This window comes from Stomoxys calcitrans, chromosome 5 (assembly GCF_963082655.1).
Source record: "Stomoxys calcitrans chromosome 5, idStoCalc2.1, whole genome shotgun sequence".
Lineage (NCBI taxonomy): Eukaryota > Metazoa > Arthropoda > Insecta > Diptera > Muscidae > Stomoxys > Stomoxys calcitrans.
Window position 1 is genome coordinate 127957808 of NC_081556.1, and position 25755 is coordinate 127983562.

The 25755-nt window shown below is 41.3% G+C and overlaps 1 protein-coding gene across 1 annotated transcript in view; it reads left to right on the top strand.

Annotated features, from left to right (window-relative positions):
- The window catches only part of LOC106080983 (diacylglycerol kinase 1), a 380563-nt gene that overhangs the window by 177552 nt on the left and 177256 nt on the right, over nucleotides 1-25755 (top strand). The window contains exons 3-4 of the mRNA XM_059368788.1: nucleotides 15798-15875; nucleotides 24775-24851. Of these exons, the coding sequence (XP_059224771.1) occupies nucleotides 15803-15875; nucleotides 24775-24851 (150 nt within the window). The 5' untranslated portion in view covers nucleotides 15798-15802. The remainder of the gene's footprint in view (nucleotides 1-15797; nucleotides 15876-24774; nucleotides 24852-25755) is intronic.

Consider the following 25755-nt stretch of genomic DNA (forward strand, 5'->3'; position numbering starts at 1 on the left):
CGCGAAATGGGGCCTGAAACCGGGGATAGTCCACTGTTTGTACAGAAGCGTAATTAGACCAATACTTACTTAGGCCTCAGTAGTTTGGTGGACTGGGATGAGGAAAAAGTGCAAAGTTAGGTTAATACAATGGGTTCATAGGTGGAGCTATGTGCACCACACCCTCTAGGGCACCGGAGACTATTCTAGATATCCAACCCATTGACATACAGTGTGGGGCAGCCTCTGCGGCTATGAGACTTAAGGCAATGGGAGAATGAATTGCGGTATAATCGAGGAGACGATCGGAAACTTGGAAGGTAGGGAAGAGGTTTCCGATATGTTACCTGAGACGACAACTTAGATCGTATGCGAGGCACTGCTGCCAGCGGCACAGTCTTGCCATCTGAAAGATCATGTTACATGGATGGATCAAAGCTAGAGGACAGAGTGGGTGGGGGTCTACATTGAGAACACAAGGACTGAGATCTGTTTTAGACTGCCTGACCATAATACGATACTGCAGGCGGAGATCCGGGCGATCACGCAATGTGTGAGCGGGTGTGGTGCTGACGCGAGGACGCCTAGTGTGATCATCTTTACGGAAATTAAAATGTCCATAAGGGCAATAACAAGCAGGACGGTAAGTTCACGAACAGTCTTGGAGTGTAAGAATGACACGATCCGCATCGTTTGGGTGCCGGGCCATAGCGGTGTAAGGGGGAATAACGATTTGGCGGTGAAGTTCATAGAACTGCCGTGAATAAACATTGTTAACCCGAAGCTTTTCGGGTCGACGCAGTCCAAGGTAAGGGAGTGGGCGACGAATGCGCATGCAACACTGTGAAACATCGAAATAGTCGCTAGAACGGCGAAAATCCTATGGGGTGATCCGGAAAGCGACCGAGGTTATTACTGAGAGGAAGTAAGAAAGAATATAGCTTTTGAAATCACAATGGGATCCATAGGACTACGGGCTCATTTATGTTAAATCGGTGCGGCAATTGATAGCATGTGTAGGGCATGTGAGGAAGATGATGAGACGTTGGAGCATTTCCTTTGTCATTGCCCGGTTTTCGTGTCTAAAAGATACCGGCACTTAGGTGGCGACACAATACCAGACATGAACCAATTTAGGGGAGTGGTATGGAAAACAATTAAGGATTTTGCAAGTAGCACTAAATTCCTAAGTTAGAAGTTCATTTTTCGAGGCTACTTTTTATACTTATCTCCGTAGGATGGGGGTATACCAATCTAGTCATTCCGTTTGTAACACCTCGAAATATTCGTCTTAGAGCCAATAAAGTATTTATATTTTTGATCGTCTCCTCGTTCTGAGTCGATCTAGCCCTGTCAGTCCATAAAAAGCACATTTATTGTGTGATTTCGCCGAAATTTGGGACAGTGAGTAGTGTTAAGTCCTTTGATTTGGCCCAGATCGGTCCAGATTTGAATATAGCTGCCATATAGACCGAGCTCTCGATTAAAAGTTTTGGCCTCATAAAAGGCGCTTTGATAATCCGATTTCGCTGAAATTGCACACAGTGACTTATGTAAGGCTTTTCGACATCCGTGTCGTATAAGGTTCAAATCGGTCTATATTTGGATAAAACTATCAAAAAGACCAATATTTTGTTCTCCAAAATTGGACAATGACTTGTACTTATTAGACCATTCAATGCACGTGCCGAATTTGGTCCAAATCGGACCATATTTCGATATAGCTGCTGTGGATGCAAAAATTATGCATTTCTCACCGGATTATGACGAAAGGTGGTTAACATATATAACCGAGGTGGTGGGTATCCAAAGTTCGGCCCGGCCGAACTTAATTCCTTTTTACTTGTTTTAGGAATTTTTTGTTAAATTTTATTTTTGCTACATTTATTTAACTAGTCCAAAGTACTATAGACCTGTGGGAAATACTAGCACAAAGTTTATAATATAGAAAATTGGTTTTTTCTCCTTAATTAGCCTTCTTAATCCGTTTAACATTAGTCTCGTTTATTCGAATTTTCCCAATTTCGTTTATTAACCACTTAAGAGAATACCCCCACGATGACGTGTTTAAAATTGTTGCCTATTCAATTCACAGCCGGCGGATGTCCTTGATTTGCCATGCCTTTTACTTCAAATGTTTTGGGCATTTTTGTTTTTTTTTTTTTTGTCTCTATGCCAGTGAAAGGTTAATTCTAGGCAAAGAAAAACGAAAAACGAACGAATAGTACGAACCGAAAGACAAAGTGAGAAAATGCCACAGATGATGATGCTAAAAATAACGCCAATTTCCCGTCATCATTCTCCACTGATCCAATGTGATGCCATTAGTTTCGCCTAACCATTCCAAGTTCGTCCAAGTTCAGTGTGACTTTAATTTTGTTGGTGTTTTTTTTTTTTGCTTTTCTGCACTCTTGTCTGTGATTTCTTTGCGATTTACTCTCTGCAGAGGCCAGGCCATGCTATGTGATGATGTGAGGGTCGAGGCTGTATGGCCGTTGCTTGTTGTTGTTGTTGTTGTTACTGCGGCTGTTTCTTGTAGGGAATTTTATGCTTGTGAATGTTTCTAGAGAACAATAAAATTAGTTAATTTAGTAACACCAAAAATACTTTCGTTTTGTTGCCACTTTTTTTTTTGTGAGAAAATTAATTTTAGAAGCGTCACACAACAACAAAGGCAAAAAAAAAACAACAACCGAATGTGGCCAGATTCCAAACAACGACAAACATTATAGTAGACATTTTATCGAAAAGTAAATGAATACCTGATTTTTCTAAACTGCGGTATTTGATGGTGGAGGGTGGAAAATGGGAAAACAAAACAAAGTGAATTGGAAATGGAGTGTTTGATTATGGGTTTGCTGAGATTTAACATGGATAAGAAAAAGAAGTCTATAGAATAGGGTGGGTCAAGCGGTTGTTACAATCGGAATTTACAGCACGCTGTGAAATGTGAGCCGGTAGACGGGAGGCCACGAGATAACTATAGTGCTGGTACAGGTTCTAACCAATCCCGCAATAGGGGCTCTTTTCTATTTTTTTAGGATTAAGTTAGGTTGAAAAGAGGGTGCGGATATTAATGCACCCATGTCACTATGGACATACACCTAAGCCAGTAATCGGCTTGTTATGCGCCCTAAATACTAAACAAGTAAAAGCGTGCCAAGTTCGGCCGGGCCGAATCTTGGGAACCCACCACCATGGATTCTGCTAAAAAATTATACCAAATAAATGTAGTTTAAGGGCATTATTTTATACTACATACTAAACTAAGGTCATACCAGCAAAAATGAAATCTTGGAAGTCATAACGAAAAATCAAATGCAAAACTTCAGCCAAATCGAACAAAAAATGCGGCTTGTATGAGCTCAAGAAGTCAAATCGGGAGATCGGTTTATATGGGAGTTATATCAGGTTATAGACCGATTTAGACCGTATTTGGCTCAGTAAAAGCAAAACACTGTTCAAAATTTCAGCCTAATTGGCCTAAAATTGCGGCTTGTAAGAGCTCAAGAAGTCAAAAAAGGAGATCGGTTTATATGGAGCTATATCAGGTTATAGACCGATTTAGATCGTACTTGGCGCAGTTGATGAAAGTCATAATTTAACCTTACGTGTTCAATTGCAGCCAAATCGGACAAAAATTGAGGCGTATAGGGGCTGAAGAAGTCAAATCGGGAGATCGGTTTGTATGGAAGCTATTCCGGTTATAGTCCGATTTCGACAGTACTTGGCACTGCTGTTGAAAGTTATAACAGAACACTACGTACAAAATGTAAACTAAATCGGACAAAAATTAGAGCTTCCAGGATTTGTCTTGCAGGGCTTGCCTTGCCGCCTTTCAGGCTTTTGAGGTAAATCTTCTTGACATCTTGACATCTTCCTGACGTCTTGACATGGACGAAATCTTCCATTTTATGCACAACCTCGTACAGGGCAATTTTCAGCCACCTTCCCTTAACGTAAGCTTGCTGTTTGCACTTAAGCAGTTCGCTGGGTATCCTACTTTTTATCATGGTATTCACAATACATTCCATGGGCTTGAGTAGAAAGGACGAAAGGATTATGGGTCTATAGGTCTTTGGTGCCGCATTTGGGTATAAATACCACCCTTGCTTTCTGCCATGCTGTCGGAATATATTCAAGTTTTAGGCGCACTGTGAAAATACAGACCAGAATGGGAACCAGATAGTCCGTCTCCTTTTGCAGTGACGCTAATAATATTCTATCAGGTCCGGCTGACTTAAATGGTTTGAAGCTCCTCAAGGCTTCCTTGATCATAAATTCGATCAACTTCATTATTCCCGGAATCCAGTGTCTCCGTGATTCCCTTCGTATCATGTGGAAAATGCGTTTTTATCAAAAGGCTCAACAAGTCCTTCGTTCTCTCTGCTCTCACTCCCATGTCGTCAATTAACGTTTCAGTTTGGACATGGGTTTTTGAGAGAAAAATGTTAATCTTGGCGGCGTCATTATCGCCATCGATCTGGTCGCCTAAAAACTACAACCTTCCAGCGTACGATCCTTGAAGTCTTCACACCTAAAGATTTCTGATGATAATCCCTCTCCATACCAAGGGGTCGAAAGGCTTCAAGCCATGGTTGGTGTGGTGTATCTCTTGTGGCTTTAATTTTTCCATTGTATACAAATTTTCGATTATTAAGCTCATCTTGAAAAAAAAAATTAACACACCATTAGACAAATGATCTTCGCCCTAACGGACAAATAACATTAGAAATTAAAACTAAATTCGGCTGAGCCAGACCGTGGCTCGAACCTACGACGTTCGGACAACAATGAACGGTTACCGTCGTCTTAACGTTCTGAGCTATCAACACAACTTCCAAACGATGCACAAAACCATGTGTATACCCTGGAAAGAAATGTCATCTAATCCGCAGAAAGAAAAAGGAAATGGAAAGACGTGAGTGTAAGCGAATTGAGATGTAGAGGTGTAGGAATGAAGATGAACATCAAGCAAATGCCTTTGATGCAGGCATATCCCCGTGGAGAGACAAAAACAAGTAAACGCGGTCTAAGTTCGGCCGGGCCAAATCTTGGGAACCCACAACCATGGATTCTGCTAAAAAATTACACAAACTTAATTTGGTTGAAGGGCATATTTTTATTCTATATGCCAAACTTCTGTCCAACCAGGAAAAATTAAAGAGGAGAGGCCGGCTCCTATGGGAGCTATATCAGGTTATAGACCGATTTAGACCGTGTTCAGCACAGTTGTTGAAAGTCGCAACATGCAAAATTTCAGGCAAATCTACTTCCAGGGGCTTAAGAAGTCAAATCGGGCGATTGGTTTATATATATCAGGTTATAGACCGATCTGAAACTTGACACAGTCGTTGAAAGTCACAACAGAACACTATGTGCAAAATTTCAGTTAAATCGTACAAAAATTGCGGCTTCCAGGGGCTGAAGAAGTCAAATCGGAAGATCGATTTATATGGGAGCCTTATCTAAATCTGAACCGAAATGACCCATTTGCAATACCCAATTACCTACATTAATAATTAGTATGTGTGCAAAATTTCTGGTGGCTAACGTTACGCGTTCGACCGCTATCGTGATTTCGACAGACGGACATGGACATGGCTAAATCGATTCAGAACATCGAGACGATCAATAAGATACATAATTTATTGGGTCTTAGACGAATACTTCGAGTTGTTACAAACGGAATGGCTAGTTAAGTATACCCCCATCCTATGGTGGTGGGTATAAAAAGTTACCTCGAAAAAGAAAATTTTAGTCAGGAATTCCGTGCTGCTTACAGAACCCTAATTGTGTTCCCACCTAAGTGCCTGTGTGTGTTAGCCGCGAAAGCCAGGCAATGACAGAAAATGCTCCAATGTCTCATCATCTCCTCCACCTGTCCTACACATGCTGTCACTTGCCGCACCCATTTTACAATAAATGAGCTCGTAATTCTATGTGTCCTGTTATGATACCGAAAGCTTTACTGACCTCCTGCTGGCTTCCTTTCAGTAACAGCGTCGTCTTCCCACAATCCGGAAATGCCCATAGGATTTTCGTCGTCCTGCCGACCTTTTCGCTGTTATAACCTCGTCATCTCACAATCTGGATCTCCCCATAGGATTTTCGTCGTCCTGCCGACCGTTCGTAAGCCCACGCTCTTAACTCGGACTGCGTTGACGACAAATCGTCTGCTTTTTCATTTCTTTCAATGAAAAAGCAGACGATTAATGGAGAAAATAGGCGACGTATGAACCACGAGCTGTATGAGCTGTATGACGACGATAGTATAGTTACACGCCTCGAAATACAACTGCTGCGTTGGATAGGTCACGTTGTCAGAATGGATGAAGAAGCTCCAGCAAAGAAGTCTTTTGAAGGCAAACACGGTAGAACACGCAAATCGGGAAGACCAAAAGCTTGATGGAAAGATCAAGTGGTGGGATACACCTCGAAACTTGGTGTCGCAGAAGATCGAGGCGCTTGGAACGCTACGTTCGGCTAGTGGAACAAATATTCTGTCATAGCCAATTAAAGTAAAAAAAAGTAAAACAAATTTCCTTTCTCGAAGAGGTTCTTGAAGGACTCCACTAGTGCAGTCGTAAACCTGTTGACATTGTCGTCAATGTCTTCTATGCTTGGACAAACTGAGCTATCTTGCCCAAGTCTTCTTCTGGGTAAAAAATTGCAAATTTTGCCCATGGACACTCCACTAAGGAACAGGGGCAAACTTTTCACATATCACTGAGTGCAGTCCGATTCAAGTTTAAGCTTAATGATAAGGGGCCTCCTTTTTATAGCCGAGTCCGAACGGCCTGCCGCAGTGCGACACCTCTTTGGAGAGAAGTTTTACATGGCATAGTACCTCACAAATGTTGCCAGCATTAGGAGGGGAAAAACATCGCGGAAATTTTTTTCTGATGGTCTCGCCAGGATTCGAACCCAGGCGTTCAGCGTCATAGACGGACATGCTAACCTCTGCGCTACGGTGGCCTCCTTCTTCTGAGTAGACTTTCGAATTTTGGCCAGTTGGTTTTCAATTTATTACGAAACTTTATCGGATTAGGATAGGCAGGATGGGATTGGCAGGATGCCACCAAGGCACAGAGGTTAGCATATCCGCCTGTGACGCCGAACGCTTAGGTTCGAATCCCGTCGTGAACATCAGAAAACATTTTCAGCGGTGGTTACCCCCTTACAAATGCTTGCTACATTTGAGAGGTATCCTGCCATGTTAAACTTCTCTACCAAGTGGTGTCGCTATGCGGCACGCCGTTCGGACTCGGCATAAAACAGAAGGCCCCTTATCATTGAGCTTAAACATTAATCGGACTGAACTCATTGATATGAGACAAGTATCCCCTGTTCCTTAATTAGTAAGTTGGGATTGCAAATGGTCCATATCCATAGCATTATATATTGGGTTGCCCAAAAAGTAATTGCGGATTTTTCATATAGTCGGCGTTGACAAATTTTTTCTTAGCTTGTGACTCTGTAATTGCATTCTTTCTTCTGTCAGTTATCGGCTGTTACTTTTAGCTTGCTTAAGAAAAAAAGTGTAAAAAAGTATATTTGATTAAAGTTCATTCTAAGTTTTATTAAAAATGCATTTACTTTCATTTAAAAAATCCGCAATTACTTTTTGGGCAATCCAATAGCTCTAAAATGAATCGTTCTTGGCTTCTTGAGCACCTTGGCACTTCAATTATAACACAATTCAAAACAAACAACCAAAATTAATAACGCACTCGTTTCAGTTGCAGCCTTAAAATCCAAAATCCAAAGAACTTTGTAAGTGTCCTCCATGGTGGAGAGTATTTACGATTCCGCCCCAAACGACTATGGCACGCTTTTACTGGTGCTGATTTTTTTTTCTTTCAGCCTTTAATAGCAATGCAACAAAAATCACAACCTTTTATGCCTTATTATCCCTTAAGTACACTTACCATGCAATTTCGCTTGAAACTGTCATTAATGGCAAAACGAGCGAGAGAGAGAGGGGGGAGAGAGAGAGAGAGTACTTAATGTATGATTTAAGCTTATTTATGGCAAAATCAATATTCATGTTTGCCAAGTGCCAAACCAATCATCCATGTCTGTCTGTCTGTCTGTCTGCAGCCTTATGAACTTCGTTCAATGGAAATTAATTTTAAGCCACCAAATGATGATAATGGAGAGTTAATCGCCTTTTTTGCACCCAACACACCCCTCATCTGATATGGCCACCAGTGTAGTAATGCAGTACATTACCTCATAAAGTAAGCATTCTATCATTCCCCTTGCACCTCCAGAGGAAACAACTCTTCACACACTCTACTCGTTGCTGTCATTAACCAATTCTATCAGTCTATTAAAGGATGTCATGCCATTGCCATAGATGATAATAATAGACTTCACTCGCTAGCACTCTCTCTCTCTCTCTCTCTGTCTCTCTCTCTCTCTTTCACTTGCCTCTCATAGTGCTGCTGCGGCTCTTATTGACGGCGGCTCCTGTTGATGATGACTATGGCGTTTCTATTCATTTTTTTTTTCTTCTAGCCACCAATGTTTTTATTTCTGCGAAATGGCAATTGATGGCGGCTGACTGCCTGTTAGGCTGGCTGTCTCTTTGCCGGCTTTTACTCCTCGATATGACTTAATAAGGTTTATTACAAATTTGATGAGTAATGATGGTTTGCTCAAAGTTGATGGGGATAGTGTTGATGGCTTTGTCGTTGTTGCCATTGTGAATTTTTATTTGGCGGCTAGCTAGGTATGGAGAAAAGTGGAGGCAAACAATGTGAGGCGTAGAATTATAATGAAAGAGACATGATGTGAATAAGATGGGTGTGTCTGTTAACTAGATGATGCTTCATTTGAACGAGGCTGAATCGAGAATTATGGAAGATTTTCAAAAAAAAGTTTGGCAAGGACTGCAACCTGACTTTAACTAGGTTAGGTGAGGTTAGAAGGCATGCGACTAGCAACTTCACTCAGAGACCTTAGATCCATTATGTTCACCCTAGAAGACAGTAGAAGAGATAACTATGGAGAAAAATTGTATAAGCATACACCACAGAACTATACAGAACATCAAATAAGTATAGAACAAATAAAAGCGTGCTAAGTTCGGCCGGGCCGAATCTTATATACCCTCCACCATGTATCTCATTTTTCGAGTTCTTTTCCCGTCATCTCTTCTTAGGCAAAAAAAGGATAAAAGAAAAGATTTGCTTTGCTATTAGAGCGATATTATGCTATGATCCGGTTCCGACCACAATTAAATTGTATGTTCGAGACCTGTGTAAAATGTCAGCCAATTCGCATAAAAATTGAGCCCTTTGGGGGCCCAAGAAGTAAAATAGAGAAATGGATTTATATGGGAGCTGCATCAGGCTATAGAACGATTCAGACCATAATAAATACGTATGTTGATGATCATAAGAGGATCCGTCGTACAAAATTTCAGGCAAATCGGATAATAGTTGCGACCTCTACAGGCTCAAGAAGTCAAAATCACAGAACGGTTTATATGGCAGCTATATCAGGTTATGAACCGATTTGAACCTTATTTGGCACAGTTGTTGAAAGTCGTAATGAAATACGTCATGCAAAATTTCAGCCAAATCGGATAGGAATTGCGCCCTCTAGAAGCTCAAGAAGTCAAGTCCCCAGATCAGCTTATATGACAACTAAAACTAAAAAAAAAAAAAAAAATTTCATTTAAATCCAAGATCGGTTTATATGGCACTTATATCAAAACATGGACCGATATGGCCCATTTACAGTCCCAAAATGTCACCGAGATTCGTCAAAGTTATGTCTATCACCTATGACCTGTTACGTGTTTGAAAAGTCGAACATTACCAATATTAGAAACACGCAGGCCGCAATTCAGAGTAAACTCATAAATCGACTCTCCACTCTTGTTGATGTCTGTACTTCCCGATTGTGAGTGGAGCGCATACGGTCACTGAATCAATGCAATGTCATTTGAAGAGTAAGAGTAAGAGTGCTAGAAGGAGTTCGATCAAGGCGGCCACGGAGTGGTACTGATTTATCCGCACCCCTCTTAGCCATCTCGCTCGAACCTCTTTCCGACTTCGGGGGTCGGACATGCCAAAACCGAAATCCAACCCTAAGCCTGCACTCTCTACTCATTAGATAGCGTTTTGAGTCCTCGTAAATGGAAGCGTTCAGAATCATCCCACATAAGGTCACTGAATCAATGCAATGTCGATTGAAGAGTAAGAGAGTGCTAGAAGGAGTTCGTTCGAGGCGCCCACGGAGTGGTACTGATTTATCCGCACCCATCTTAACTCCCTCGCTCGAACCTCTTTCCGACTTCGGGGGTCGGACATGGCAAAACCGAAATCCAAACCTAAGACTGCACTCTCTTCTCATCAGATAACGTTTCGAGTCATCGTTGATCGAAGCCTTTAGAATTATGCCGACGCTTTCTGAGCCCAACCTTTTGTACAGAGCCCAACGTTCTACTTTGCTAGCAGCCTCATCAAGCCCGATTCGATTCCTTCAGTCTTGATAAAGCCCGTTGAAACTTTATGAACAGGCAGTTAATATATCGACAAAATCCTGAGTTTCACCCTGTATACAGGTGGAGCTGTATACAGGTAGAGCGTATACAGGTGGAACTGTATACAGGTGGAGCTGTATACAGGTGGAGCTGTATACAGGTGGAGCTGTATACAGGTGGAGCTGTATACAGGTGGAGCTGTATACAGGTGGAGCTGTATACAGGTGGAGCTGTATACAGGTGGAGCTGTATACAGGTGGAGCTGTATACAGGTGGAGCTGTATACAGGTGGAGCTGTAAACAGGTAGAGCTCTATACAGGTAGAGCTCTATACAGGTAGAGCTCTATACAGGTGGAGCTGTATACAGGTTGAGCTGTATACAAGTTGAGCTGTATACAAGTGGAGCTGTATACAAGTGGGGCTGTATACAGGTGGAGCTGTATACAAATGGAGCTGTATACAAGTGGAGCTTTATACAGTTGCAGCTGTATACAGGTTGAGCTGTATACAGGTTGAGCTGTATACAGGTTGAGCTGTATACAGGTTGAGCTGTATACAGGTTGAGCTGTGTACAGGTTGAGCTGTATACAGGTTGAGCTGTATACAGGTTGAGCTGTATACAGGTTGAGCTGTATACAGGTTGAGCTGTATACAGGTTGAGCTGTATACAGGTTGAGCTGTATACAGGTTGAGCTGTATACAGGTTGAGCTGTATACAGGTTGAGCTGTATACAGGTTGAGCAGCTCCACCTGTGAGAGTGCATCAAATTTACCGACATTGTGAACAGTAGACTCCAGTGGGTTGGGCTGGTTTTACCATCAGCTTTCGCACTTTCTACAATGGCCACCTTCTGGTTCAAAGGTTCCAGCTCCTCCTGTCGCCCAGCCTGATGCACAAATGACTTGGTTTTCTTATCTGTCGTCCCATTCGCAGAGGGCAATGCCCGGCGATCAAAGCGAATATTGCCACCCCTAGGCGAAACAATGTGTGTTATTCGCTATCCAACTAGCTTCAGTCCTGCCAATTTTGGATGAAAATTTTATTTTATTTTATTTTATTTTATTTTATTTTGTTTTATTTTATTTTATTTTATTATATATTATTTTATTTTATTATATATTATTTTATTTTATTTTATTTTATTTAATTTTATTTTATTTTATTTTTTTTTATTTTATTTTATTTTATTTACTTTTATTTCTCTGATACTTCCCAAACGGCCTCCTTTGTCTTCTTCCCATTTGAACTCATTTTGTAGGATTTTAACCTTATGCTTATGCAAATACATTGATGACAAGCAGAAAATTTACTGTCATATCATAATGGAATAATAAGAAGTCGTCGATAGACTAACATGGAATCTCAAAATAGATTTTTTGACATCATATTTCATGTAGATGTGAATAGCTCAGGGGAAATTATTAAAATTTCAAGAATGTCGCAAACATATGCGCTTCATAAATAAGTAGTTACAAAATTTAAATGAAGTAAATAATTTTTTTTTATATTAAAAGAAAAAAAAAATAAGAAACCTTACCTACCATCCATTTGTTTTAACAGCAGCGCTATATACTTGAACTTGGTTTTCATGATTATGCTTAAATTTCAAATTGATTATTCTTAAATCTGATTATAGCCAGAAGCCTCGGCCACTCTCTGTAAAACCGATTACCAGCAGCAAGTCTCTGATAAACAACAGCTTTAAATACTCAACATCGTTAATAATCTTCCACGATAGAATGTTAACTGAAGCCTTAACGCTTAAACACCGCTGTGTCTGCTGAAGTTTTGACACAAATGTGTTATTTTATCACAGCAACAACAAATACAACAAGAACAAGTCATTTTCACTCATTCATTCAATATTTATGGTAAAATATTTAATTTTTCAATTTATGTCAACGTTAATGACACCGAATAATGAATTGGCTGCCCTCGGGTGAAATGAAGAGGGAGACTTGAAGCCAGTCATGCATTGAAAATTCCAATATTTAACATCCTTTTAAATGGTTTCATTTATTTTGTCAGGCCCCCGGGGGAACGCTGCGGCATTGGAATATCTTGGTGTTGTAAAAATATTTGACACCTTGTATTTAATGTGCGGTATTTGTCAATTAAATTTGATAAATGGTCGTTTTTGAAATGTTTATTGCTGTTGGAAATTATTTATTTTTTTCTGGAATAAGTTGGTTGGTGGTAAAGCATACCCTCAGGAGGTGTATAGAGGTATAGTAAATTTTAAATATTTCATGTTATTAAGGGAATTTTAATATGGAAACAATAAGACTTTACATATGCACATACTACTACTAAATTTCCATGAACATTCCACCAAGGAACAGCGGATGTTTCTCTGATATCAATGAGAGCAGTCCGATTAAAGTCTAAGTTTATATACATATGTGAGGATAAATGATAAAAACTCCATTTTGATTGGTAATTATTTATGGTGGAATTAAAAATTTCTATATGAAATGAAATCTGCTTGAAAACTATTTTTATTTATTTCATTTTATGTGCTTTATTTTATTATACCCTTCATTGGTGGTATATTAATTTTGTCATTCTGCTTGTAACTCCTCGAAATATTGGTCTAAGAACCCATAAAGAATTTATATTCTTGATCCTGATGACATTTTAAGTCGATCCAGCCACGTTCGTAAGTCTGTCTATCCGTCTGTCTGTCCGTCCGTCTGTCCGTCCGTCTATACGCCCGTCTGTCCGTCCGTCCGTCCGTCTGTCTGTCTGTCCGTCTGTCTTTCCGTCCGTCCGTCCGTCCGTCTGTCCACCCGCCTATCCGTCTGTCCGTCCGTCCGTCTGTCTGTCTGTCCGTCTTCCCGTTCGTCTGTCTGTCCGTCCATCTGTCTGTTTGTCTGTCTGTCCGTCCGTCCGTCTGTCTGTCTGTCCGTCCACCTGTCTGTCCGTCCACCCGTCTGTCCGCCCGTCTATCCGTCTGTTCATCCGTCTGCCTGTTTGTCCGTCCGTCTGTCTGTCGGTTCGTCCGTCTGTCCGTCCGTCTGTCCGTCCGTCCATCCGTCCGTCTGTCCGTCCGTCTGTCTATCTTTCTGTCTGTCTGTCTGTCCGTCCGTCTGTCTATCTGTCTGTTCGTCCGTCCGTCCGTCTGTCCGTCCGTCCGTCTGTCATTCCGTCCGTCCGTCCGTCTGTCATTCCGTCCGTCTGTCCACCCCTCTATCCGTCTGTCCGTCCGTCTGTCCGTCCGTCTTCCCGCCCGTCTGTCCGTTCGTCTGTCTGCCCGTCCGTCCGTCTGTCCGTCCACCTGTCTGTCCGCCCGTCTATCCGTTTGTCTGTTTGTCCGTCTGTCTGTCTGGCCGTCCGTCCGTCCGTCCGTCCGTCCGTCTGTTCGTCCGTCCGTCCGCCTGTCTTTCTGTCAAAAGCACGCTAACTTTCGAAGGAGTAACGCTAGGCGCTTGAAATTTTGCACAAATACTTCTAATTAGTGTGGATCGGTTAGACGAATTAAGGGGCCTTATCGATCCATGTTTTGATATAGCTGCCATATAAACCAATCTTGGATCTTGCATTCATGAGCCACTAGAGTTCGCAATTCTTATCCGATTTGGGTGAAATTTTGCACGAAGTATTTTGGTTTGACCACCAAAAACCCACCAGTATAGATCAAATTGGTTCATAACCACATATAGCTCCCATATGAACCGATTTCGGATCTTGACTTCTTAAGCCTCTAGAGGGCGCAGTTCTTATCCGATATGGCTGAAATTTTGCACCAGATATTTTATTTTTACATACAACATTTGTGCTGAGTATAGTCCAAATCGGTTCATAACCTGATAAAGCTCTCATAAATCCAATCTGGATCTTAACTTCTTGAGCCTATAGATAACCCGATATAGCTCCCATGTAAGCCGATGTGGAGTCTTGACATCTTGAGCCGCCAGAGGGCGCAATTATTATCCGATTCCGATTCGAAGTTTTGCATGAAGTATTTTGGTTTTACCACCAACACGGTACGGTCCACATCGGTTCATACCTTTATATAGCTTCCATATAAAACTATTTCGGATCTTGACTTCTTGAGCCGCAGTTATAATCCGATTTGACTTAAATTTTGCAAGAAATAGTCTTTTTTTTAACTTTTAACAACGGCACTAAGTATGGTGCAAATCGGTTCATAACCCGATATAGCTCCCATATCAACCAATATCAGATTTTGAATTCGTGAGTCGATAAAGGGCGCAATTACTAACTGATTTGCCTGAAATTAATCACGAAGTATTTTTTTTTTACCACCAACAACTGTACCTAGTATGGTTCGAAACGGTTCATAACTGCATATAGCTTCCATAGATACCGATTTCGTATCTTGACTTATTTAGCCGCTAAAGGGCGCATTTCTTATTTGAATTGGCTGATATTTTGCCCGAGTTGGTTTTCTATGACATCCAAAAGCTGTGGATGTCACAGAAACCCATCCTAGATCTTGACTTCTTAAGCCTCTAAAGGGCGCAGTTCTTATTCGATTTTGCAGCAGATATTTTCTTTTTACGTACAACATTTATGCTAAGTATGCTCCAAATCGGTTCATAACCTGATATAGCTCTCATTTAAACCGATCTGGGGTCTTCACTTCTTGAGCCGCTAGAGGGCGCAATTATCATCCAATTTGGTTGAAGTTTTGCATGAAGTATTTAAATTAGATCACCACCGACTGTGGTTAGTATGGTTCGAATCAGTCCATAACCTCATATAGCTCCCATATGAACCGATTTCGGATCTTGATTTTCTTGAGCCGCTAGAGGGCGCAATTCTTATTTGATTTTTATGACATCCAAAAACTGTGCTTAGTATGGTTCAAATCGGGCTATGACAAGATATAGCTGTCATATAAACCCATCCTGGATCTTGACTTCTTGAGCCGCTAGAGGGCGCAATTATTAAACAATTTGGCGGAAATTTTGCATTAGGTGGTTTCGGTTCACAACCTGAAATAGCTCCCATATAAACCGATCTCCCGATTTTATTTCATGAGCCACTATAGGGCGCAATTCTTATCCGATTTGATTGAAATTTTGCACAATGAATTCCACCTTGGTCTCTAACAGCCAAACCAAGTATGGTGCCAATCTGTCCATAGCATAATATAACTCAAATAGCATAGCAATTCTTATCCAATATCCCGTCCCCTGTTACTTTTCTAGTTTTTTAATTTCCATATTCCTAACATTTTCTGAAGTTTAAATTTAAGCATTTCCACTAGCTGGTCCTTTATAATTTATGTTCTTCTTGTATGACCAATTAATTGTGGTAATTTATGTTTTTACTCTATTATTTTCTTTCAGCCACAATGTCCGCTGCAGCACATAAATGGGACAAATTGTCACCGAGGGAATTTTTACAACTACAGGAACTGGCCTCATGTAAGTTAATTAATGACCCAAAAGATATCATTTTGCATCAACACATTTTTGATATATATTTTTTAATCAACAAAATTTTGAAATGGGAAGCGAAGACATTGAATGGCTAAATTTTAAAGGATTTTTCTATACGGTATACTTTTCGAATTTTCGTTTTGAAGAGGTTTTTCTATTAATTCGCATACTTACTGCATGGCTTTGCAAATGAAAATTTGTCCATGAGCATTCCATTAAGGAACAAGGCAAACTTCTTTCTTATCAATGAGTGAGGTCTGATCCAAGTTTAAGCCCAATGATAAGAGATATCCTTTTTGTAGCTGAGTCCGTAAGGCGTTCCGCAGTGCGACGCCTCATTGGGGATAAAATCTCACAAATGTCGCCATCTACCTCACAATAAGAGACATTCTTTTTGTAGCTGAGCCCGTAAGGCGTTCCGCAGTGCTACATCTCATTGGGGATAAAATCTCACAAATGTCGCCATCTACCTCACAAATGTCACCTGCTTCTTGCCAGGATTCCGAACCAAGGCGTTAAGCGTCATAAGTGGACATGCAACCTAAAATTTAAGTTCAGGCCCAATGATAAGAGACATCCTTTTTGTAGCTGAGTCCGTAAGGCGTTCCGCAGTGCGACACCTCATTGGGGATAAAATCTCACACATGTCGCCATTTACCCCATAAATGTCGCCAGCTTCTTGCCAGGATTCGAACCAAGGTGTAAAGTCATGGACGGATATGCAACTTCTGTTATGTAAATGTAGAGGACCCTAACCTCTACCCTATACCCACCACCATAGGAAGGGGGTATACTAATCTAGTCATTCCATTTGTATCACCTCGAAATTTGTGTTTGTTTGTTTAGGCTATATAATTTTTTGATAACAGAAGGGGAGCGGACCCTCCCCCTTACCCCAAAAGTCCTATCCAAAAATAAAAGTGGACCGATCGGGACAATATGGGATTCAAATGAAAGGTATTCCAAATAGAGTGCGAATTTCATAATGAAAGTTGGGTTTAAATACCTGGGGGGCCACCCTAGCCCCAAAACATCTTAAAATAAGTTTATTTGACGATCATGACAATATGGGACTCAAATGAAAGGTATTCGGGAGTAGAATACAAATATGGTCAAGAAGTAGGAATAGGCCTTATAATTTATTGAATACGGAAGGAGGCGGACCCTCCACCGTTACCCCAAAAACATTACCCAAAATCAAAAGTGGACCGATAAGGACAATATGGGTAGCAAATGAAAAGTATTTGGGAGTAGATAACTAATCTGGCATACAAAGTCATGTCGAAGTATAGGGGGTCACCTCACACCCACAAAAACGCCCAAAATGGGCACATTAACCGATCAGGGATATATGGGACTCGGTTTGTTTGTTCCGTATAGGCTGAAAAACGGCTGAACCGAATACCTTGGAATTTTCACAGATTGTGTTGGTTGGTCTGGAAGGAAACATAGGCTATATAATTTTTTGATATCGAGAGGGGGACGGACCCTCCCCTTACCCCAAAAGTACCACCCAAAAGTAAAAGTAGACCAATCGGGACAATGTGGAATTCAAATGAAAGGTATTCAAGAGTAGAGTACAAATTTCTTAATAAAAGTTGGGTCCAAATACCTGGGGGCTGCCCTAGCCCCAAAACACCTTAAAATAGATTTATTTGACGATCATGACAATATGGGACTCAAATGAAAGGTATTCGGGAGTAGATTACGAATATGGTCAGGAGGTATGAATAGGCTTTACAATTTATTGATAACGGAAGGGGGTGGACCCTCCACAGTTACCCCAAAAACACCACCCAAAATCAAAAGTGGACCGATAATCACAATATGGGTATCAAATGAAAAGTATGCTGGCATAGATAACGAATCTGGCATACAAGTTCATGTCGAAGTATAGGGGTTCACGCCACCCCCACAAAAACACCCAAAATGGGCACATTAGCCGATCACGGATATATGGAACTCGGTTTGTTTGTTTCGTATAGACTCAAAAACGGCTGAACCGAATACCTTGGAATTTTCACAGATTGTGTTGGTTGGTCTGGAAGGAAACATAGGCTATATAATTTTTTGATATCGAGAGGGGACCGGACCCTCCCCCTTACCCCAAAAGTCCTATCCAAAAATAAAAGTGGACCGATCGGGACAATATGGGATTCAAATGAAAGGTATTCCAAAATAGAGTGCGAATTTCATAATGAAAGTTGGGTTCAAATACCTGGGGGGCCGCCTTAGCCCCAAAACCCCTTAAAATAGGTTTATTTGACGATCATGACAATATGGGACTCAAATGAAAGGTATTCGGGAGTAGAATACGAATATGGTCAGTATGAAAAGTATGAGGGGGTAGATAACTAATCTGGCATACAAATTCATGTCGAAGTATAGGGGGTCACGCCACCCCCACAAAAACGCCCAAAAGGACACATTAGCCGATCACGGATATATGGGACTCGGTTTGTTTGTTCCGCATAGATTGAAAAACGGCAAAACCGGTTTTCTCGAAATTTTCGCATATTTTGTAGGTTGGCCTGGAAGGAAACAAAGGTTATATCATTTTTCGGTATCGGAAGGGGGACGGACCCTCCCCCTTATGCCAAAAGCACAACCCCAAATCAAAAGTGGACCGATCGGGACAATATAGGTATCAAATAAAAGGTATTGGAGAGTAGAATACGAATATGGTATTAAAGGTTGAGTCTAAATACCCGTCGGGCCGCCCCAACCCAAAAACTCTCCCAAACAGGCATATTTGACGTTCATTTCAATATGGGGCTTATATGAAAAGTATGCGGGAGTAGATAACTAATCTGGCATACAAAGTTATGTCGAAGTATAGGGTGTCACGTCACCCCCATAAAAACGCCCAAAATGGGCACATTAGCCGATCACGGATATTTGGGACTCGGTTTGTTTTTTCCGTATAGATTGAAAAGCGGCAATGTCTGAGGTGTCATCCCTCCCCTAATGAGAACATTACCCTAAGGAAGAACATTACCACCAGGAACCAAGAAGGGACAAATTCTCTCACATTAATGAGTGCTTTCCGATTCCGATTTAAACTCAATGATAAGGGGCCTTTTTTTAAGGCCAATTCCGAACGGCGTCCCGCAGTGCGACTCCTCTTTGGGGAAATATTTTTAAATGACCATGCGTGGCATTGTACCTCCCAAATGTCGCCAACATTAAGAGGGGATAACCACCGCTTTGTCCGATGATCTTGCCCGGATTCGAACGCATTCAGCGTCATAGGCTAAAATGGCACGAATTCGATATCCACATTTAGGCAAAGTGTACCCACCCTAAAAAGATATTAGAGACTTAAAGAAGGCGCAGCGGAGCGGGCCCGCTTCGGCTAGTAAAGTATAAATATTCTTGATAGTCTCGACATCCTGAGCCGATCTAGCCATGTCTGTCCGTCTGTCGAAATCAGGATAGCGGTCGAACGCGTAAAGCTACCAGCTTGAAATTGCGCACAGATACTTTATATTGATGTAGGTTGTTGGGGATTGCAAATGGGCCATTTGACCGATTTGACTTCTTGAGCTCCTATAAGCCCCAATTTTTATCCGATTTGGCTGAAATTTCGCACATAGTGTTCTGTTGCGACTTCAAACATCTGCGTTAAGTACGGTCTAAATCAGTCTATAACCTGATATAGCTCCCATATAAACCGATCTCCCGATTTGACTTCTTGAGCCCCTGGAAGCCGAAATTTTTGTACGATTCGGCTGAAATTTTGCACATAGAGTTCTGTTATGACTCTCAACATCTCTGGCAAGTACGGTCCAAATCGGTCTATAACCAGATATAGCTCCCATATTATAGCAGAATCCATGGTGATGGGTTTCCAAGATTCGGCCCGGCCGAACTTTGCACGCTTTTACTTGTTTTTTTTTTTTTAATTTCACACAAACACCCAACAGCACACTCTGAATTCCATATACTTCCACTTTATCCAGGCCCTGGTTTGGAAATAATTAACAGTCTTTTCACTGCCATTTTCATTTAAGGCTTCACTTCATATTTCAAGATTCCATAGAGCTCAGCAAAAAAAGAGCAAAAACAAACAGCAAATTTATGCTGTTTAATGGTTGAGTTTATAGAGTGTTTTTATTTTCTAATTATCAAAGCAATCCTTTTTTACTCTGTTCCGATTTGGGTCCATTTTTCTAACAGAGTGAGCAGTAAAGTTTTCATGGGAATAAAAACATGACGCCACAAAGCTGCCTGCTTGGTGCATGAGTGGAAAAAGGATAAAAAAATTAAAAAAAAAACGCCATAAGTTAAAAAGTTCATAAAACTTTTTCAATTTGTTTAATTGTTAATTAAATATAAATTTTCCCATTTTTAATGGAGAAACGCTTCAACGGCTTGGTAGCCCACAGAACATGGCATGAACTTCCCTCCTGATTTGCCATTGTTAAGGTTATACCCTAAAAACTTAAAAAGAAAAATCCTATGGAGATGAAGTTTTCCCAAAATTTCCTATAGAAAATAAGTTTGGTAAAGATTTTATTAAGAAATTAAATTTTGACAAAATATTCTAGAGAGAAGAATTTTTGACAAAATTGGAATTTTGACAAACTTCCTAAAAAATTGAATTTTGGCAAAATTTTCTACAGAAGTAAAATTCTGGAAGAAAATTCCTATTGAAATAAAATTTTGACAAAAATTCCTATCCCTACATAGGAGGCCGCCGTAGCGCAGAGGTTAGCATGTCCGCCTATACCCCTGAACGCCTGGTCTGAATCTTGGAGAGAACATCTTAAAAAAATTTTTAGCCGTCGCTATCTCCTCCTAATTAACATGTTGGCATGTCCGCATATGACGTTGAACGCCTGGATTAGAGTCCTGGCAAGAACATCAGACAAAATTTTCAGCGGTGCTTATAGCCTCCTAATACTGGTGACATTTGTGAGGTACTATGCCATGTTAAAACTTCTCCCCAAAGAGGTGTGACAAAATTTCCTATCCCTACATATGAGGCCACCGTAGCGCAGAGGTTAGCATGTCCGCCTATACCCCTGAACGCCTGGGTCTGAATCTTAGAGAGAACATCTGAAAAAATGTTTAGCGGTCGCTATCTCCTTCTAATTCGCATGTCCGCCTATGACGCTGAACCCCTGGGTTCGAATCTTGGCAGGACATATGAAAAAATGTTTACCGGTTGCTATCCCCTCGTAATACTGGCGACATTTGTGAGGACTATGCCATGTTAAAACTTCTCCCCAAAGAGGTGTCGCACTGCGGCCCGCCGCAAGTTTGCCCTCTTCTCACATATCAATGAGTGATGTCCGATTCAAATTTTAAGCTCAATGATAAGGGGCCTCCTTTTTATAGCCGAATTCGAACGGGGCAAATTTTCATTTATTCATTCACTCACATATTCTGCATTGTCGGATGACCTCATCAGGTACATCGTTGACGAGAAGAAGTGGTATTCCGCACTTTTTGCTCATTTAAATCTACCGAAACTGACAGTATTATCCAAGCTCTGCAGGGGTGCTTTAGAGTCACCCTGCCCTGGCTAGAACGGATTTGCCAGGCAAGTCTGTCATGGTCCTACAAACCAAGGGCTTGGATGGAAGTTAATGTGGACTTTATCCTCAAGGCGGAAAAAATTAACCTCAGCATGACGAAGGATTATAGGCCCATTAATCTGTCATCGCTTTTGCTCAAAACACTGGAAAGACTAATTGACCTGAAGTTTAAGTCCTGCCTCAAAGGCAGGTCGGTGGAGACGGCCCTTTATGAAGTGGTACCGCAGGACGAGACACTTGGCGGCCTTCTTGGATATTGAGGGGTACCTTCAATAACGTCGAGATAGGACCGATAGTCGCCACACTGAACCGCGTGGGGATTCACGCCATAATCTCTGCCATCGCTTTTGCTCAAAACACTGGAAAGACTGATTGACCTGAAGTTTAAGTTCTCTCTCAAAGGCAGGTCGGTGGAGACGGCCCTTCATGAAGTGGTATCGGAGGACGAGACATCCCTCTGACACTTGGCGGCCTTCTTGGATATTGAGGGGGACCTTCAATAACGTCGAGATAGCACCGATAGTCGCCACACTGAGCCGCATGGAGATTCACGCCATAATCTCTCAGTGGACTAATAACATGCTGTACAGGATTATTTATGCGAACCTGGAAAATAGTGTGGTCAGGAGGCGGTGTAACAAGAGGTACGCCCCAGCCAAGGGTGTTTTCGCCGCATCTGTGGAACCTTGTCATAAACGGCAAAATAATCGTTTATGTGGACGACGTCGTATTGCTGGTCCGAGGCAGGTTTCTGTCGACGATCACCGAAATCATTAAAGGGTCACTAAAGGGTCGAGATGGACTACAAAAAATAGGTTGAGGACCAACCCAAGGAAGACGGAGCTGGTGCTCTTTACGTGCAGATATAAGATACCGGAATTAATGCTCCCGTCCTTAGACTGGATCATCCTGCAGCTGACGAAAGAGGCGACGTATTTTGGTTTAGATCCGAAGCTCTCCTTGAAGAGGAATATCGAGGAAATAGGTCGTAAGACATTATGCGACATTATACTCCTGCAGGAGGATGTTCGGTAGGTGGTTGGAAGACACCCCCAAGATGATTTACTGGATGTGCGGCCATTGTGAGGCGAGTAATTACCAACGAAGCACTGGTATAGTGGAGGGGCACTGATATCCGCATCACAGGCAGGTCTGGAATCGGCCCATTGGGGCCTATATTCGGAACTGCTCTGCCAAGGTCGCGTTTAGGCCGAGGGAACTCGGCATTCGGAACGAAGTTACGGCCACAGTTCCATTTCGGGTGTTATGGATGCGGAGGGTAGAGTAAGGAGCATATCCGTCTGCCTGGCACTGGTAGAGACTGGGATAAAAGCATTCAGGATTCGATGCCAATAACAGTAGCCACAAGAGAAATTTACCACCCTCAAAACTCAGGATTTATGTGAACAGTGTGACGGCGCTCTAGGCCTTCGGTTCGAGGACGGTGAGGTGCAAGCGGGTGGAAAATCCATGATGTCACACTGACATGGGTTCCCGGACATGAGGGGATTCCTGGAAAAAAGGGGACGGGGGAATGCGCTAGTAGGGGTTCGTCTGCGCCAGACGTACCAGTCATCGGTTTTGCTTACGTGCCATTTTTTCGAGCTACTGAACGAATTCCAGAGCGGCGTCGCACAGTGGGAGAAAATCGAAAGAAAAAACTAGTAAAAAAATATGCCGTCTGAGAACGGATAAAGATATCTCTATGAAATTTTAAATGGTTAGAGCTGAGATGTTATCGCGGTGGTGTACGAAATATCAAGGACACCTCTTGGCAGGATCCTTAAGTTGATCACCTCGGCTGCCAAATCATCATTTGTTGTCCGATTTTCAAAATTTGAAATTTTTGGCTGGATGCTGCTCAAAAATCCCAAAAATTTCACTGTGCGTCGGTGGCAAGATGGGGATGGTGGCCGGATTGCTAGGGCGCTCTGGCCTGTAATTATCCGGAGGGGGTCGAGGGTCGAGTTACTGGCGTTTGATAAGAGGTCGATGAGTACCCAAACAAAAGTCATAGCCGGACACTGTGCCATATGTCGCCTGGTGGAATATAATGACTGCTACAAGAGTTGCCTTGATGAAGATGAGAAGCAGATTATCGAGCAATGGCTATGTTCATGTCAGGGACGCAGACTCAGCTTTCTAGGCGGTTCTTCTGCAATCTGGGCGATTGGAATACGAATCTAAAATCCAAATGTGGGGCAAAGTGTTTTGCCCCTCCCAAAAAACACCCATCAAAGAGGACATATTAACGACCATAGAAATATGGGGCTCAAATGAAAGGTTTTTGGGAGTAAAGCACGATTTTGATATAAATATTCAGAAAAAGTGTCTATGGGGCCACCCCACCCTCATAACGCCACCCATGTAGGACGTATATGCTGATCATTGCAATATGGGGCTCATATAAGAGGAGTTTTACAGTAGAACACGAATCTAGGGTTGCCCAAAAAGTAATTGCGGATTTTTTAAAAGAAAATAAATGCATTTTTAATAAAACTTAGAATGAACTTTAATCAAATATACTTTTTATACACTTTTTTTTTCTAAAGCAAGCTAAAAGTTACAGCTGATAACTGACAGAAGAAAGAATGCAATTACCTAGTCACAAGCTGTGAAAAAATTTGGCAACGCCGACTATATGAAAAATCCGCAATTACTTCTTGGGCAACCCAATATATTTTCAGGGCCAAGTCACTGAGTGGCCGCCCCATCCCGCAAAACACCCCCCAAACCGGTCATGTTTGCCGACTATGAAAATATGGGGGCTCATTTGATAGGTATTTGGGAGTAGACCACGAATCTGATATTCACATCCCGGACCAACTGCATAGGGGACGTCCCACCACCATAACAAACCGAAAATAGGGCGTATTTGCTCACCATGACAATTTGGGTCTTAAAGGGAGTGGATCTCGATATTGATAGTTTAAAGGGCCCATTCCCCAAACCGGACATATTTGCTGCCGTCTGCAATAAGGGGTTTAAATGAAAGCTATTTGAGATGAGAAAACAAATTTTATATCCAATTTCGACAAAATATCTGAAATTTCGATATAATATCCTAAGGAAAGTAAATTTTTTGCAAAATTTTCCATAAATCTTTTTAGTCACTGTCGTTTCTTCCCATTATTTATCTTCCTTGTTGTGTATCTATAAAAATTTACATTGCATCCATCATTACTTATGTATTTGTGTTGTACAATATATTGCCTCGTGTCGATTCAAATTTCAAAATACTTATTTCTTCTTGTTTTATATCCTTTTTCCTTCTCACTCTCTGTACATGGGCTTCCTGTCTCCGTACCCCGGCTCATTGTGAAACGTGCAACGCATCACAGATTCAACACGTAAACTTCAGGATGTATTACAGGAGTTTTGTTCGCCACATGCCTCGCCTAAATTTAATCCGGATGGTGTAAGTATCAATTGAATCTTCATTTTGCCAGTCACTCATTCATTCATTCGTTCGTGCAATTCCAACAAAACAATATGAAAAGTTACGCTCCAACTCTCCGCTACAAATCTTCGTTACAAAACGAAATCGAACAATAAGCCTCAGATGAATGGTTGGGGGGGGGGAACGTATAAATCGTAAATTTTACAAATAAATTTTTTTTAATGCGAAATTGTTTTTCGATTTTTTTTTTTTTTTTTTGTGTAAGCTGTGTACATGTGGCTTGGGTTGAATTGGTGTGTAGGGGTCTGTGTAGGTTTCATTACAATCATCTGCTAAACAGAAGTACCAATTTGCTGCTTCCTTAACTTGTGTAGGAACCCAACGAAGGAAACGGAAACTTAATCATTTCAAATCATTCATCTTAAATGTAGTGCCAACTAGGAGAACAGTTAAGTAGTGGAAGTAATGTAGAGGACTGGCGTTTAGGCAAACACTTAAAACTTATGCAGCTTCTTAATAAGTGTGAGTTCTTGTGAGTTCTAATTTATCAAAATTATGTAAGGATGGCAGGAAACGCAAATGTTTCATTTTAGTTTAAAACTAAATATACAGTTGAAGCTACAAATATATTTATTTAAAAACAAGTAAATAAGTGCTAAGTTCGGCTGGGCCGAATGTTATAAACCCTCCACCATGGATCGCATTTGTCAAGTTCCTTGAATGGCTTTTTCAATATATATTGGTTTGCCCAAAAAGTAATTGCGGATTTTTTAAAAGAAAGTAAATGCATTTTTAATAAAACTTAGAATGAACTTTAATCAAATATACTTTTTTTACACTTTTTTTCTAAAGCAAGCTAAAAGTAGCAGCTGATAACTGACAGAAGAAAGAATGCAATTACAGAGTCACAAGCTGTGAAAAA